The sequence below is a fragment of the Crassostrea angulata genome, chromosome 8 (genome assembly GCF_025612915.1).
Source record: "Crassostrea angulata isolate pt1a10 chromosome 8, ASM2561291v2, whole genome shotgun sequence".
In the NCBI taxonomy this organism is placed as follows: domain Eukaryota; kingdom Metazoa; phylum Mollusca; class Bivalvia; order Ostreida; family Ostreidae; genus Magallana; species Magallana angulata.
The window spans coordinates 28,961,942-28,980,959 of record NC_069118.1 but is presented as its reverse complement, the minus strand read 5'-3'; the positions used below and the strand labels follow the sequence as shown (position 1 = coordinate 28,980,959).

The following is a 19,018-nucleotide window of genomic DNA, read 5'->3' as shown; positions in this document are numbered from 1 at the left end:
ATATATTTCATATATTAGATTATCTATAACACTTCTCGATCCGGAGAAACAATCATGTCCTTTTTTAAACTACACGCTAGAACAAATGAATACAGATATGTGTAAATGAAACTTTATTAGAACTATATTACCAAATTCATTGGCCAAGCATTAAAACAAGCATTCGTTTACATTCAGCAAACAATGGACACATTTTATACAAGTAGGTAATCGATATTTGTATCTTTTGAGATGCCAAAACAATTCATATTTAAAAAAAATAAAAAGGTGTAACTTCGTTCTCTGAAGTATATTTATCAAATTTGCAAAGGGCTATTTCAGTAAAACCAATACATTAACGTTGAGGGCATTCATCCACGATATATTTTGCAATTTTTACAAGGATTTCAAAATACGATGTACATGATAGTCATATGGTTATTGGTTAAGACATTAAAAGCAGAATTATTACTAATCAAGGTATACTGGTAAAATTAATAATCCAATGAGATTCAATTAATACTTAGTCATATTATTCGGCTTTGACGATGTGTCAAGCACAGTGATAGAGCGGCTGCAACATTGTCCTGGTCAATTTGTTTCAAAACCTACCGGTGCCAATTGAAAGAATACATCAATTTTGTAAACAAAAGTCCTATACAGAAAGAAACACTACAAGATTTCTTCTGTTTAATGAGCAGAACAGCTGTTCGATTTCCTTTTCAGTCATCTAAGTCAGATAATGCATCATTTTCACCAATTCACGACACTCACCGCCTTGACGATGCCTTAGGCAATAATCTAGATTAAGGTGGTATGGGACACTTCCATGTTGTGACGTATTGTTTATCGAAATGAACAAAAAAATAAAGTGTAATTATATAAGTAATTTCCTTCCCAAAATGATCACATAACTTCGTATCGCAGTGGGTTAGAGGGTTTACTACGAACCTGCAAGTCATGAGTTTGAATCCCGCTAAGGGTTTTTACCTTTTCAAATATTTTTAAAAGCTATTTTTTTGGGTTAAATATTGTAAAATTTGAAAATTCTAAACCGGTAATAGTTTTCCAATTACATAGTACTTTAATCCACCTAATATCGACAGATGTCCCATACCACCTTAATTTACTTCAGGTGATAGGTTAGTAAAATAACAATGCCATTTTCTTTCTCAAACGATAATCTTCATTCATGAGGCAAAACAAGACCAAGTATGTCGACTAGCTCCTTTTAAACATTCTGTAAACAGACGCAGTGCCACATTCTCACACTGCAGTTTTTAGAACATTTGTCAATTGCAAATTATACCGATTCAGCCCAAAAGTTCATTGCAAATATGTACTTTTTAGATCAAAATCACTGTCAATACACGGAAGCTAATCATAGTAAATAAATCGCCTGTTGTTTGCCCCAAATCAAAAGGTATTATGATCAAGTGATGAAAGAAAGGGAAATATCCAGTCATTTAATATGTAGCGACCTCATTAAAACAAGTGAACTTATAACCCTGTGTGGTAAATTCCATTTATCGAAGAAGAATGTGCATCTGATGGCAAGCGAGATAACTCCCCCGACTCTGGTATTCCTGCTCTACCCAATCCTAGCGCACCTACGCATGCCAGAAATAGCATCTTCCTCTTTTTCATCAAGACAACACACACCTTTCCTGTACCTAAATTCTATTAGATTATGTGTTTAATGATAATTCCTACTATTAGGTTATGTTGCACACATATGTTGTCATCTTGACTTTTAACTAATTTTGTTTCATTTTTTTGCTGCTGGTTTACTTGTATGCTTTCAGCTGAGAATCCAGTATTCTTAACATCATGGCTTTATCTCTGCGTCGGTCCTTGCGAGTGATACAGAATAGCTATACAAGCCATCGCTGGTTAACTGCTGTCCTCCTTCCAGGGTTACCAGCAATTTATGGCGCATTGACATTGAATTGAACTGTTGGCTGCCAAATGCCAATTGTAATCTCTGCATTGCTTGTGTAACTTGTGTAACCTGTCATCAAATGTGTTTAATTAACTGTACATAATTATGTATTTAGCTATATCAGACGCATTAGTAATAAAGCCATAGTAATAAAGACAATACAGTGATTCGTCTTCTGTGAATTCTTTCGAGCTTTCGAGATAAGAAAAAGACACTACGTCTGTTATCTTTTTTCACATTTTGTGACCATTACTCTGACATTGTAAAATAAATATTGAACAAAAAAGTATAACAAATCTTGGGGGGGGGGTTACTAAAAAAACAGAGTTTATCTAATTTTCGGCATAGAAAATACGTCAAAACAAAATATTTTATATTAAACATGTACACAAGAGGTGAACAATTTCACAGGAACATTGTCGTCAATGGCCTACTGATTTTCGTGATCTATGTGTGCAGTGAAAGTAGAGTATAGTTGTCTTTAAATACAATATGGACACAACTGACTAGTTACAAACTTATCTTTACTCTAAATTAAGTTACCAAGTGCGTATAGCAGCAGCAATCTCTTCCCAGAATAAATCCATGTTCTCGATTCCATTTGGCCATCTCAAGCTGACAATGGTCCACCAGATGTATTTCAGATCCCTCGGCAATCGCTCAATGGGAATGTCATCTTTAATTATCACTATAATTGACTGTTCCCTTTGGTTGTGAAAAGCATGAGTAACAACCATTTGCACAGCATACGAGTTCCAGCCGTTTTCTAGAAAATTTTCGGTAACAATAATGACAACTTTTCGACTCTGGTCGATGCATTGGAGTAGTTGTTCCGCTTCAGATATTCCGGGTAAAAAATCTTTGTCGGGTATGCTGATTTTGAAACCCAGACTGGTCAGAGCTTGGTAAAAAGTAATGCAGGCGAGTTGGTAGTCTTCCTCGGTGTAGGTGACGAAAGCATCAAACCGAAACTCGTCAGAATTTGAAACGTGAATGACGCCTTTCCATCGACTACGCAGGCGTAAAATAACATAATCTACATGGACACGATACCTTTTAACAACTGCTGTTGTAAGCAAAATAGTCAAAACAAAAAACAAAGCAAATGTGGAACCTATCAACCAAGCATCTGACTGACACATCAACTCAAACTTTTTAAATACCTCTTGGTGAACAAATGTCGACAGCAGCACGTTTTTATTGATGCATAGAGTTTTATTCAAATCTCCAAACTTGTCTTGGTTTTCTTTCATCCATTTCAATGACCGAATGTGTGCACACTCGCAACTTATTGGATTTCCTTCAATGAACATAATGGCTTTTTTCATTGACATTATTTTTTCAATATCATTTCTGGTAAAAAAAGAAATTTTATTTTGACGTATATATAAGTGAGTAAGGTTTTTCAAATTTGACACGGGAATTATCGAGAACAAATTAGAATCAAAATTTACAGTTGATAGTGAATTTTCCTGATCTTCAAACATGGTTGGTGGCATATATGTTATTAAATTGCGACTTACATCAACTTTCCGCAATTCTTTCAGGCCACGGAAAAGTGTTCCGTGTTCAAAGCTACTAGCAAAACGTAGATTGGAATTAGATGCCAAAAAAATTCTCAATTTTAAAGCAAAGATAAAAATGTTTCTTTTTATAATGCTGCAGTCGTTGTTGGAAATGTCAATGATCTCCAACGAAGGAGCCTCAATAGGTGCCAATGTTTCACATGACAAAGTAGTATGTACTAAGTGTAATTCTTTTAAATTCTTGGCATTGATACTGAGTCTTAAATTAAAACGAGGGAGAGCATTTAACGGGTGTAAGTAATTTTTTGAAAGCTGCAACACTGTTATTGTTTCGGAAATCTTAAATGTAATTACCCCTCTCTTTTTGAAATGTATCATCGTTGAAATGTTGGTGAAAAACATATTTGAGACAAATCCGTTGAATGGGAATTCATTGATTTCTTCATTGTTTGTCATTAAAGCGGAATTTTGTGGGTGATTGCGAACCCAGGAAGTCTCACAATTGCAATGGTCTTCATTTGAGCTTATGTTTATGACCTGTAGATTTGGATATCGTGTCACTAAATCCACCATGTACCAAGGGTTAATGAATTCAATCCTGTTTGATGAAATATCAAAGTATTCCATGCATTGACCCATAAGTGTAACTAAAGGGTTGTCAGAAATTCCTGCGATACGATTCTCACTTAGTTCAACTCTTTTGGAACAAATATTGAATAGATATTTACAATTTTCATTATTGAGAAATACTGCCTTTGTAACAACATTAGGTTTATTTTCGTATGCAACAACGTGGTCCATTGACCGATTTCGAAGACACTTCAACGAATTTAATGCTACGTTCAGATCACACATTCCTCCAAACTCAATATGTACACCTCTTAAAAAAGGAAACGAACAAAATATTTCATCACTTACATCAGAATATACCATGTTTCTGAACTTCAAGTCCAAATTCCTTATTGGAGATGTTATCAACCCGCGGAAAGTGGAATTTGTTAAATGGAACTTAGAGTTTCCGGTGAAAAATTTGATAATCCTCAAATTAGTCAAATTTTGAAACGGCGAACCAAACTGAAATCCATCAAACACATCAATTGTCGAGTTTTCTATTGTCCTTGCCATTGAAATAGCAACATCGGGGTATCCTCTGACCTGAAATGAATTACTATGCAGACACAAAATCTGTAATCTATTAAGGTTTGCAAGCGAATTAATTTCAAAAGACGCCGTATGCAGACGACAGCTAGAAAGATCCAATTCACAAAGATTCGGTAGAGCTTGAAAAGAAAAAGTTCCAATAGATTGAATAGGGTTACTTCGTAATGAAAGAGATGCAATGCGTGGTCGGAGAAGTGGGCCAATGGTATTGAATGTTTCCAGGGCTATTGCAGTAAAGCTGTTTTCGGATAAGTCCAATGTCAATGGTGTCCTTGTATATTCTGGTGGTATGTGCTGACCATGAGGTATCACGGATAGGTTACGGTGTCCACATTGCCACATCCAGCCATGGTTTCCACATCCATCGGTATGCGGAGAAAGCAAACAAGGTTCCGGTGTGATGCAGACTGAAAATTATAAAATGATATTCGTTTTTTATTATTATTATTATTAAAAACATGAGCAAAAATATGGTCATTTTGAATAAAAATGTGTGATAAAAAACGAACCTGAAATCCTGCAAATTAAGTTAAGAGAGCAAAGGAGTAAAAGGTTCCGCATAGCTGTATGAATGGAAATTATTCTAGATAATGGTACTATTGTGTAAATGATATAACGTTTAAATAGTGGAGATAGCGAAAATCAATTGAATAAATAAATCAATTGCACGTAGACGGAAAATGCATTCGTGTAGCATTAATACTAATTGATCGAAATAACAGGAAGATCGTCCATATTGCAACATTTGTTCTGTGACGCCGCCCATTTGATTTGTATTTTTTATTTCTGTATTATTTATTTGATTTATTCTCAATTCAAATTGTCCGTTTCATTTTGCTTTGCGTTTGTTTATGTATAAAAGTGGGGGTTTTTTTCTTAAAGAATTCACAACAGTAATTTATAGTCTATGTTATTCTTTCAATAATTTGGCGTTTTATAGATGCACTGAATATATATTCAATGAATCCATATCTTGTTAATGAACATTTGTGCACGTTATTGGACCACAATTTTAAGTTTGATATTTCGCCTTACACGATTTAGAAAATAAAAATTTGGGTGAGTCCCTACTCGATGGACATTTTCATTCAATTGAAAGGTCTGTATACACTGCATTGAAAATATAAAATTATCACAGTTATTTAGAACTTGAGCTAAATGAATTTATATTTCATTGGTAGCAGAGCATTGTGTTGTTTTCTGCTTATTGAATTTTTTTCTTTAACTACCATACGCTTCAAAATACTGTGCTTTTTACATTCATTTTAGAATATACATGATTGTACATGTTCTCTTCACACAGTTTTTCGTCGACAAATTAATATGTATCAGGTGTTCTTAATAGAAGAATCGAAAGTAACGTAATGCTATATCGACTTAAAATGAAATATAATTTAAACATTCTAAATCTCAAGATCCAATGCACAACCTCGTAAATTCATGTACCCTGTCTGCTATCTTATTTTCTCTGAATGTGGGTGGAGAAAAAATCCAGAATTATTTTTTTTCTTAACAATTTTATTTTTTAAAGTCACTTTGATATCATTATTTCTAACGGATTGTTTACTTAACACGATTAAAGCTGAAGTGTGTTTCACACTTTCAAAAATCAGAAACAAATACTAGCTAGCATATTATACCTGTGCTTGTTATTTATATTATGTGTTCGAATGTACCATCTTTGATAGCTTTTTGTTGCTTCTTTCGATTTATCTAAATTTTCTTTTATTTTCATATCCGAACAGGACCAAATCTTAACTAAAATGATATTGGATCTGATATAAGATATCAGATTTGATATTAGATATTCGGTTCGAATACCTGTTTGTTCTGTCAATGATGCTCAGATTGATTTTCTTATAAATATCATGATCAGTTTTTTATCAATTTTATACATTCATTGAAATACTGGACATTTTTAAAAAATTAATTTCACTTTAAAAACAAAGGTACAAAGTTTCTAGTTATAGAAATTTGTTCCCTGACTATTGTTCTTGAATTTCCGATTTTGTGACGTCACATTATCAGCTTGTAAATAAAAGTGAAATTATATTTATTCCTAATGGAGGATTTGAAGGAGGTTTCAGAGTTTATTGTTCAGTACTATCAGTTTGAACCTTTCATCAACATAAATTAGAAAGTATAATCTTCATTGGAAGAAAGTATTTACAGCAGAGTCTCGGCAAATTTGCTGTTCTGTGCTGCAAACTCATTAGTTCACCGAAAATTTTTAACGTGTTTGCAAATCTTTACCAGAGGTGGCAAACGTCTGTTAAACCTCTTCTACTTTGCCAAAAGCTTACAAAACACTTAATTATGTTTGCAGCTCTTTTGCTAGTAGTGGCAAACATTTGGCAAACTCCTAAAAATTGCCAAAAGGTTACCACAGACAGACTTTCTGTCTTTTACTCTGTTTTCCAAAACTGTACCAGAATTAAGACTTTAGAAATTTAACACATTCAGCACCAGTTTCAGACAACAAATGAATGACTTTTTTGATTTTGTATCTTTATCAAAGAGAATAAGTTGATATAAATAAATCTAATAAATATTTAAGGATATGTCTCAATTAAAAGTTCCCATATCACATGTTAGATTAATTTAGTCATAATTTAGTGTTGTAACGGTATATATTTTTTTCCTAAGTTCAAATACCTTTCTCCTTCTATTAAAGTATTTAAACCGCTCCATATTTAATTGAAATAAGAATCACGATTTTTTCGTATGAAGTTTTCTCTACTTCTATTTCTGTTTCAAAAACACATTTATCAAGATAGCCGCAAATTCTAGCATTTGATGCTGCCATGTTGTCTGCCATTAACGAACTATTTTTAAAAACCGTTTCATATTTAATTGATATAAGAATCAGGATTTTTCATACGCAACTTTTTCTACTTCTAATTTTCTTTCAAAGACACAATACTCAGTCTCACATTCGATGCTGCCATGCTGACTGTCATTAACGAAGATGGTGCAATGAACATGAGGAATGTAAAACGGTAATTATCTGTAAACAGGGAGGAAAACTACATGGTAAATTGAATGTTTAACTGTGAAATATTCACCGCTGAACTGAGGGCAAATTTGAGTGAATGAATCGTGTGTCGATACCCCCTGCACCAACCGCATCAGAACACACGCATTGTTAAGTAAGTAATTTAGCAATAACAATTAGATAGGTAAAGTTAGCTACTAGTAACTGGCTACTAGTAACTGGCTACGAGAAGTAAGAAAAGCTAGCTACTAGTAACTGGCTTCGAGATGAAATCAAAGTTGGCTACTCGTGACTGGCTACTAGTAACGGGATTCGAGAAGTAAGAAAAACTAGCTACTAGTAACTGGCGAGATGAAATGAACTTGGCTTCTACATGTAGTTACTAGTTACTGTCCAAGTGAGAAAACATACCTAGGATTTCTATTTGTATTCTTAAGATGTACATTGCACTATATCATTATTTACCTATATTCCTCTCATACTTTCATCGTTAATTGGTGCGCTTTGTTTAAAATATCTCTATTTTAGACAATATTGTCCAGTTGACTCAAGTAGCTGTTCTTATAGATTAAAAATATCAACAAGTGTTATTATTTTAATACATAAAGAGAGATATATGAGTAATTGTGTCGTAATATTTTGTGGATGATCTGATACAATGTTGATATTAACAACCCTTGAAGATTTCTTCAATTTTTATGCACGGATACTTGAGTTGCATGGGAAAATTGTCTTTAAAATAGAGATACTAAGTAGTTGAAACGAAATGCACTGGTAGCTGACGAGATTAAGAGAGATTTCTGAGTAATTTTGTTGTTATATCATGCGGTTTACTTGATAGATTGTTTAAAATAATAACACTTGTTGATAATTTCAATCTATAAGTACAGCTACTTGAGTCAACTGGACAATATTGTCTAAAATAGAGATATTTTAAACAAAGTGCACCAATTAACGATGAAAGTAAGAGAGGAATATGGGTAAATAATGATATAGTGCAATGTACATCTTAAGAATACAAATAGAAATCCTAGGTATGTTTTCTCACTTGGACAGTAACTAGTAACTAGAAGCCAAGTTTACTCATCTCGTAGCAAGTTACTAGTAGCTAGCTTTTCTTACTTCTCGAAGCCAGTTACTAGTAGCCAACTTTTTTTTTAATCTTGTAGCCTGTCACTAGTAGCTAGCTTTTCTTACTTCTCGTAGCCAGTTACTAGTAGCCAATAACTAGTAGCTAACTTTACCTATTTATAACAATTTATAAATTTATTGAATAGTAGTTAAAACAGATTGCTATTTGAATAAAGAACGAAAGACCGTAATCTACCTATGAAAATTAAGCTATATACCTGGTACCGTATCGAGCAAAACGCCCCCGATATTTTTTTTTAATGTGTATAACTATACAGAGAATTGCATTATATTCATAATAGAAAGAAAAGAATTTAGATATATATAAAGCGTTCCAAACAGTTTGTCTGTATTCACACGTAAAATTTTTTCAGCACTCTCCTTAATTTAGTGCAAGCTTCCTACTTTTAATGGGTTTAAGTTCAAAGTTGTGTGACTTGGTCAGTCGATATATATCGAGTCTCAATAATGCAGTTGTTCGAATACAGTTGGCCTTTAGTTTGAGTTTTGGCTGTTTAGATTTTTAACCCAAAAGTTACGGTATTTGTTGTAATTGCAAAAACCTCTTCTTTAAGATATTCAGGATATTAATGTACTTTTACCCTAGCAAATATGAATGATGAATAAATCAATAAATGCTTTTATTTTCTTATTTTGCTATCACATTTAAAAACTGTGTACGGGTATTAGGGCACAGCAGCCCACAATTGTGTCCTCATTTGTATTGTGGCTATCCTGCTGAAAAAATGAAAGAGAATATTAAGATGATTATTTATTCTTACAATAAAAATTATTATTGAAAATTGTTTATCTTTTGTGTTATTTGCGCTCTTAAAATCTATTGATATTTAGACAAGATGTTACATGTAGTTGTTAAATGAGCCAGAAATATGCTGTGAAATGCAGCTGTTGCTTTTTAATTTCATACACTCTGACAGTTGTCTAGTATATATAATCGCAGAACTACTTCTGACATTTTTTCATTGACATTGTTATCATTCGATAAAGCTGATATTTTACCTAAACTGAAGTGAAATATGTTTATTCAAAACTTGTTTTATTGCAAAAGAAGAATATCCTTACATGAACAGCAATAATAAGCCCAGGGAGGTCTGCTAGCGGATATCTAAACAGTGGCGTAGTCCCTATACTTTTACCGTCTGTCATATTGTAAGGACGTCGAATAAGGACTTTCAGAACTCGGCTACAACATAATAATTTTAAGAGCATTGAAATTTAAAATTTAAATGTTTCTTCTTTCTCATCAGATTTTAAATTTGGTAAATTCCCCATGCTGAAAATTCAAATATATGCTGTTTGATTTAGTAGGGTTCTTTATTTTCAGAAACCAATTATGTTTTGTGTGCATGTCAGTTGTAGATGTATCACTGTGCAAAGTTCACTGTTCAAATAGTTTATTTTATTTTGACTTTTTAAATTCAACATTTGTTTAGGAATATTTTCTCACAGTTTATTTCGTACAACGTTACATATTCAACTAGTGATTGCCACTTTTCGGGCTCTATGTGCGATTTCAAAGAGACAGACTGTCATGTCTCAAGAATTGCTAATCTGTGAAAACAACATTATGCAATTATCTCATTTTCATATCCAAGACATCAAAGATTCAATGAGTTTATTTTATTATTTATATTTGTGAAAGTTTCACTCAGATTACTTAATGTATCACCTGTCATTTTATTCCCATTGTTCGAATTCTTATATATACGTTCGGAAATTATTGAAACAATTACTCTTACTTCCTTGGAAAAAAGACCCAATCATTGAAATTTCAACAAAAAACCTTCAATTATCGTGAAATTTTGAAGTTTCTGACATTATTTTATTCATTTCTGGCAAGCTTTTAAACTTGCCTACATCCATTGACCAGTATTTATGTACAAATGTTAATCGTCAGTCTTTAACACCAAGACCAGCCTCGGCCCAGAGTCCAAGTTCGAAGGCGAATACTGTACATATCCGTCTCGTAAGAAACATATCTGTCAATTCATGAGACTGTTGCTATCGTTGAGACTCGTCTAATAAGTTCAGAACACTTCATCAATTGGCTTTTCCTTCTCTGGAATCGCATTTTGCTGGACCTTAGGGAATACGGAATACCTATCCTTTGTATTTATCTTACGCCCCGCAGCGCACCTCAATTGTATACCTTGAACCCTCTACGTATACATTTTCTCACCCCTTTTGTATTGCACACGCCGGTGCAGTTCCGGAGGGATTTCCTTAGCACCGTAAAAATCTAGGCGGGCACAGATAAATTAACATCTTTACATAGGCAATGTATTTCACATAGTTTTTTTTTTGTAAATAGTTTTCATATGAAAAAATTAATACATACTCAACCCTTTTGTGTATTCCCTTGTAATAATTTCTCTCAAATGCAGAGCATCTGTTTGCAGATGTTTCAGGTGCAGGGTCATGTATTTGAAGACTTAATTCATCCATATTCATCGAATTAGGTATTTGAAGGTTGTAACGAAGAAAGAGCTCATTTTTCTTTAACACAAGTAAAACATAAGCGTTAAATGTTTTTTCTTGAAAAAAAAAAAAGAATATATCAACCATCGAATTTAGCAATTTGCTAAATTATTATATTTAGTTTGTAATTTTTTTTTCTTTTGGCACTTTTTTGTTTTAATCGCGTTGATGTGCATATCAATTTATTTATATTTATGGGTGTAGGTTTATCTCAGAATTATGATCAATGACTTTTTTTCCTATGGAGAAATGCCAACGATGAAATTGCTTTTTAATAATTCGTTATCTTAGAATTAATTTTGTACTTACAGATTCAAAAACTATCACCAATCCATAGACCTCTCGGATATGTTTTATCATTGTGCATATACCAACAGCCCCTTAATGGTCAATAATATATATATATATATATATATATATATATATATATATATATATATATATATATATATATATATATGAGGTTACAAATTAAAATTGTTTGCGTGTTTGTAAAATTTGAATTACACAAGACCTGTGCAGCCTATGGATCATTATGATATTGATATCTGTAAAATGCATTTGTTTTGCCAAATCATTAAAGTAAAACGTTCTGAAATAGAGTCATAATAAGTACAAATTAAGAAGTCAACATTACTTACTATCTGCATTAAGGGCATCTCCTGTCACTTCCGGAACAATTCCTGTACCTATACACACAAAGTCATGATAAAAGAAAATATAACAACAGAAAAATGATACATGTATTATATCAATGTTAAGAAAACACAATATACAGGATGAAGTTCTACCATTCAATCAACTAAATCCTCACTGAAAGGTCTGAAAATGTTACAGAATGGCATAACCATGTAAACATTATCAATGGGAAAATGACGACCACCTCCCTGCATGAAATCTTTCAAAAAGAACTATGAAACCTATAATTTTGGCGAAAAACTTAAAGATCTGGTCTACAAAATCATGAGTTCAGTTTTCCTTTCAGGTGTGTGGGAGTAAAGAAGATAATTATTAAACATTATAACATTATATGCATTAACACCTATACATCCATTTTGACAAATTCATAATTTGTCTACTCCAAAATAACCCAATTAAATGAATATATGAGACTCCTCGACAAGTTTGTGAATGGGTTATATTCTACTCAGGTGACCGTTAGGCCTATTGGCCTCTTGTTGTTTTTTGTTTTGTTTGGGGTTTTTTAAACATATTTCGAATTTCTTAAGAAACTTCAAGTTCCCGATTTTTCCTATAAAATGTTATTAAGTTAACAAATCATCCCATGGCCCAATCGGCATGCTATACTACATTTATGGAATTTTTAAATACCGTTGTTATTTAAAGAATAATACTTAACGTAGCTGACCGTTTAGAATATGTGTCTCTTGCCGGCTATTATACTTGTATTTTTGAAAAACATGAATCAATTTGAGGCAAGCTAAATGCATCAGAATAAACCAATCCCACTTTACAAAAGTGATGTCTCTTGGCCGCCATCTTTGGGCAACAACCCATAAAATTCTTACAGTAGCCATTGTAATTTATTGGTTTGTAACTGTCATTTGTCATCAGAATTTCTTTCCATTGTGTATTGTGATTGCCCCTGGATGGGCAAACCGGACATCACAGGAATAAATTGAATTCCAATATGTTTCATCACATGTACAGGATGTCCAAATATTTGGTTGCCAAAAGAGGGGAAAGTTGGGTTTTTATCTTAATCCTGAAATTGTCCATCGCGTTTCTCAGAGGCGGCCAGATGAAATTAGACAAAACTCTAGGATATTTTAGGTTGGTATTTCTCTTTTCATTTTATTTTTACGCTTGGGACCAACCACTCTTTTGTAAATGGTTATACAATGTAACTGGAAATCGGACAGAGATTATTCAAAATCATATTATTGACTGGCACAGATAATAGATTGGGTTTATTATATCTTACCTCCCCCCCCCCCCCCCCCCGGAACTGGAAATAAGCATGGACATTTATCTCAAAAACGCTTAGGATCCTGACCCCTTAACCAAATATATTCTTGTTTCTTCTGTGTCAGAGGACATCAGATGGTATGACAGTATCATAGGCCCCGGGGGTGTTCCCAACCCTCTTCGAACAGAAAGTGTCCAAATATCTTGAAAACTGTTGAGATCCCCAACTCTTAACCATATATATTCTTGTTTCCTGTGTTTAGCGGCATCAAATGGTAGATAGGTCATTTGCCACCTAGGGTCGTCATAACCCCCCCCCCCCCCCCAAAAAAAAAAAAAAACCAAAACGAAAAACAAAAAAAACTGGAAGTACCAAAATTTATTGAAAATGGTCGAGATCTGCACCCCTAAATCATATATATTCTTGTTACTTGTGACAAGGGGGCATCGTGTTCACCGTGTGACTGTGTCATAGTCCCCGAATGTGTTCCTGGGCCCCCGAACAGGAAGTACTCAAATATCTTGAAAACGCTTTAGATTTGCACCCCGTAACCATATGTTTCCTTGTTTATTATGACAAGTGGCATCAAAAGGTATGTATGTCATAGGGCCCGAGGGTGGTCCTGAGCCCCCTCGAACAGAAAGTTCCCAAATATCTTGAAAACGGTTGAGATCCGCACCCCAAAACCAAATAAAATCTTGTTCCTTGCGTTAAGAGGCATCAAATATTAAGTAAGGCATAGACTCTGCTGGTTTCCTTGACCCCCTCGAACAGGAAGTACCCAATTATCTTGACATCGGTTGAGATCCCCACCCACCACCAATAAGCCATATGTATCCTTGTTTTTGGGTCATGTAGGTTCACCTGATATATTTTCAGTGACCCCTGGGTACATGTAACATCATGAATCCAGAAATAGAAATAATCAGTTTTTAGATATTTTTGTCTGTAAAGTTTGACCCATGTGGGTCATCCCTACAACGATGGTCATGTTTGTTTTGGGAGATTTTATTATCGCCCCGATCATAATTACATCTTGTATTAAAGTGAAATGATAATGCACAAACCCTTAATAAGTTGTAATTACATATACCTTATTATTCTTATTTCCAATATATAATTACACATTTATTTAAACAAAACATTGCAAAATAGATTCTAAAACTCAACTGCTTAGCATGGCATGCAAAAATCAATGTTTTCTGTATGTCTTGAATGAATAACTTATGTTTTATAATATTTAGCCTAAAATCATTTCACGGTTTACTCATAAAAAGCTAAATCTCTGAGAATTGTACCCATGTTTTGTTCAAATTCAGATTTCTGTCATTCAAAATACGCCAATATAGTCAATTTTTAAAAATTGACTAACAACATATGTAAAGGCTATTTGTTTATTTAACCGAGAAGTATCACAGAGTCTGATCATTTTACATTAAATTTGTTTAATTTTAAAGGGACATGGTCACGATTTTGGTCAAAAATTATTTTCCCAAATTGAATGTAATGCTTCAGTAAGGCATGTTTAATAGGCAACCAAAATTTAAGTATTATTTGTTGAGTTAAAAGCAATTACTTTTTTTCACTAGTAACTTTCAATCATTCAAAAAAAACACTCATTGATATCTAAGACTTAGATACCCTTTCTTTATAAACGTCATGCATTTATTCAATTATAATCTTTATCTGATGATAAAAAATAAAAAAAAAAAAAAGCAAATCACAACTAATTTTTTTTTTTAAATATAATGCCAAATGCTCAATGAACCAAATCGTGACTATTGAAACACATATTTTATCTACAGAATGAGAAATAAAAGCTCTTAGTTTACTGTTCAAATACTGTAAATTTTAAATGCAGGTATATGCTTTGAAAAAAAAATGTAATATTATTAAAAATATATCATTAAAATCTGTAGACAAAACAAATAAATACACAGAAAGATGGGGTCATTCCTCTGAGTTATGACCCATGCATTTTATTTTCAAAATTGTTGCACATGCAATTTCAGCCCGATTAGAATTCTTTGCCAGTATTTTTAATCTAGCAAAATAATTTCATCGAATATTGTTTTCAGTTATGCAGAATGAACAGATTGAAATGTAGAAATTACAAAAAAAAAAAATGTATGGATCGGCATAAAGTTATAGTGACCTTTTTGCACTTAAAATAGACATTTTCTTTCACAGTTACAATTTGCATTAAATATATATTTGCATTGTATAATGTTGAAAGTCTATCACTCTCAAAATTTAATTTAAATTTAAACATGTCACACCTATTAACCTATATGTTTCAAACCCATCAAATGTTAAAAATACGAGTAACGAGTAGAGTAGAATAAAAAGAAAAGTGTATTGAAATTCATAAAATTGCTTGTTTCTGTCTCATTTTCGTCTAAAAAAAAACTTTCGGAAAGTACCTTTTCCCAAAACTTATTTGTTAATTGATTTCTGATGGGTAATTATGAAATGATTTCTCTGCGATTTTTAAACAAATAAACTCATATTAATCATTTTAAATGTAATGATCATGCGCATAATGAAATTATATCATGACCAGTGAGATACATTTAAAGAACAACAAGAGAAATATTGCAATTAAGTAAAAAAAAGCTCTTATTTTCTTACCCACGAAGACAAAGAATCCGACGAGAAATAAAGAGTTCATCATTAATATATTTTTCAGAACAAATTCTGTTGTCAATTTGAATGGAACTGTAGAGACCGTATTTAGTCGATGTCATTATGTCATTTATCATGTACCTATTTTTCCCATGGACATGCTGCGCCTATTCTAAGCGGTTGTTTGAATGTTTTAAAGTCACGTTTGGGCGTCATCTTGCTCATTGTATGTTCTATTATAAAGTATCTTATGTATAATGTTTTTGCATCGTGAAATAAAGAAATAAATGATGTGTAATTACAAACTGATATGCAACATTTTGTCAGAAAAAACCCCAAATCAACTTAGATTTGCTGATGTAATTTATGCACCAGCTTAACGTTTTTGAGCATTTTTATGTTTAAATGATTTGCAAATAGTTTACAGTATATAATTTTCAGATCTGCAGATAAATTTTAAAGTCACAATTTGAAAATTAAAATAAATATTGGGATAACATCACAGAATTAAAGAATTGAAATTTGCCTGATGTACACATGCAACTAAACATTGCCATCAGAGAGCTTGCTGAGCTTGAAAAATAAATAAATTTGCTGGGTTAACTGAGGTTATTCAAGGTGAACCCAGGTACATAAAAATCATAAGTGATCAACAATTAAAATTTCAGCAAAGGCCCATGCTCATTCCAATTCGGCGATACTTTCAAGTCCCCGTCCTCTAAAAATGAGTGCAAGCCTTCAGTTGTTGTAACCTATAACGATATAGACCGTTGCCTAAATATATAGTTAAGGTGAACAGCATCCCTGTTCAAATCAGGTTCTTCAATGTCAAGCTCATAGTATCTTATGTTCTTAACCCTATTTTTGTATAACACGTGACTATTGATACGTACTCTAACCTTTTTGTTGGGCCTAATGGTCAATTTCATTTCCCCAGTGAAGCCGCGGTCGGATCTGTTACCACACGAATATCGTATTGCACAAAAGCACAGCAAGCTTATCGACATGTAATATGATCTTTACAGTGGATCTTAATGCTTTGGCCGTTGTCTATACCTCCGCAGTGGATGATGTAAGGTATCCGTCCTTATATTTCAAAAGGGGCCTCATCTTGTGGATTAACTGATGTAATTTTATTTCCCCTATTTCCTGCTACAAAACTGAAGCATTGTGTCTTTGAATCTGGATGTTACATCCAATGTGGGAATTTTTAACATGAAAAAGCATGTTTTATGATAAATGAACGCAAAATCCATATTCTTCTATATTCTACAAAAACGTTTTAGGTTGAGACATAGCATTGCTACAGTAGGTTTACAAAGTAAGGTAAGCTAAATTAACTACAGAAAGATGGGTTTGCAGATGAATATGTACCTATAAAGACAATTTGAGCTCCGTCTACCAAACGGGTATATTAAGACTTCTGAATTTTTAGCGATGTGTAAAAACTCACTTGTCTGTACTTCATAAGATTATGACGTCATAAATTAAAAGTTTGTCGTAGTATTTTTCGTTGGTTCAAATAATAATTATGATATTAAGCTTACCTGAGCACCGTCCATGCAAGTTAGGTGAAGTTAGGATCAGTAAGAAGTAAGAAGGGTACCTGCTCCAAAAACTTTAACCAGCTCTAAAAACCTAAACCTCCTCCAACATCCGAAATCTATGGCTCAGAATCAGCATTCAAGCCAGTCTGGTTCATTAATATCATAAGACGCACCAGCTATGCAAGTTTGGTGAAGTTATGACCAGTAGTAACTTAGAAATTGCCATCAAAGGGCACCTTCACCAAAAAGCTTAACTTGCTCTTAAAACCTTAATCTCCTTCAGCATCTGAAGCTCATGGCCCAGATTCAGCATCCAAGTCTTTCAACTCCATAAGTAGGACCAGATGCATCATCCATGCAAGTTTGGTGAAGTTAGGACAAGCAATAACTTAGATACAGGACCTGCAATAAAAACGTTTACTAGGTCCGGACGACAGCGCCGACGCCGTTATATAGCATAAGCTCGGCCCCCGACTTCGCCTCGGTGAGCTAAAAACGTCAGTTAGCATTCGACCTAGCGGATGTATCGACCATAGAACTTAAGAGATGAAGACTGCAATCGAGTCTTCCAACTGATAATCTAGTTTTATTAATTTGTTTGTCAGTAGCTTGCCTCGATCTAGAAATTGTTTATACGTAGAGCATGCCCTTGCGTATCGAATCAACTGAGAGACAAAAACTCCATATGCAGGTGATGTAGGTATATTGCTTCAGAAGTATGGAAATTTCAGACATCACGTTTATCATCAACTTTTGTTTTAGGTTACCATTAATTATTGTCTTATTGTAGTAAAATAACTCAATATGAAACAAATGACTCAGACTCTTTGGTGTCTTTTATTATGTTATAAAGTTTACTGGGATATATCGAGTCGAAGTAAGAATGGAATAGCAGTTGTTAATTGACCATACGTCGTCGACATCCCTAAATGTCGAGTTGAAGGCTACAACGAGTTATTTATTTTTTAAGTAAAAATCTTTGAATATAAATATAGAAATGGGTCTGCTAACAATGGAGCATAATTGGTACTTATGGGAATTCCAACAGATTCTTGGAAAATTTGATTTCAAAAAGAGAGGGAGAAAAGATTGTCTAAGATTTAATATATTTTTACTATATGGTCACATTGGCCACGTCCTCCGACATGAAGCTGTGACCCAGGGACAAGGAATATCACAAGTTTGGTAAGGGATTAATAAACATTATAACCATGCATGCATTCGTTTTCCCCACATGTGTTGGAGTAGTATTAGAAGCAGATTGTGGAAAAATTGGCTTTTTTTCATGTTTGGCCCCACCCGGGGGAGATAGAGCCATGAATTTGACAATTAAAATTCCTCTTACCAAAGAGATAATTCACACCGAAAATGACGACAATCGGCTACGTATTTTTCAAGTGGAAGTTCAAAAATTAATGTAAAATTGTTAAAGGACGAAGACCAAATGCAACAAAGCCCATTCTTTTCGGGATCCGAACCTTACCAAAAAAGTAGTAACTAATAAATTAAGGAGTGAGGAGTAAGTATGCTGCATATATACACAAAAATAAAAATATAGAATTGAAGTTCATGTAATATATATTAGTTATACAAAAGTTTCAATATGGTGTTGTTCTTGATGAGTAAAACGGTGAACTACATAAATTTATGAAAAAAAAATTTTCGTAAAATTTTACAAGATAC

The 19,018-nt window shown here is 33.3% G+C and overlaps 1 protein-coding gene across 1 annotated transcript; it reads right to left on the bottom strand.

Annotated features, from left to right (window-relative positions):
- Positions 1-2,460: 2,460 nt before the first annotated feature.
- Positions 2,461-12,733, bottom strand: LOC128160868 (toll-like receptor 4). The gene is made up of 4 exons (XM_052824176.1): positions 12,709-12,733; positions 11,875-11,922; positions 4,908-5,015; positions 2,461-2,987 (listed from the first exon to the last, which is right to left on the bottom strand). The coding sequence occupies exons 1-4, from the start codon at positions 12,731-12,733 to the stop codon at positions 2,461-2,463; spliced, it is 708 nt and encodes a 235-aa protein (XP_052680136.1).
- Between the last annotated feature and the right edge of the window lie 6,285 nt (positions 12,734-19,018).

Excerpts from the sequence above, each read along its gene's own strand:
- LOC128160868 (XM_052824176.1), bottom strand. The coding sequence starts at position 12,733 with ATGGCGGCCAAGAGACATCACTTTT. Across the intron at positions 11,923-12,708 it reads GGCCAAGAGACATCACTTTT|GTACAGGAATTGTTCCGGAA; the intron begins GTAAAGTGGGAT and ends TTGTGTGTATAG. Across the intron at positions 2,988-4,907 it reads CCTATCCGTGATACCTCATG|CAGTTGTTAAAAGGTATCGT; the intron begins GTCAGCACATAC and ends TGCTTACAACAG.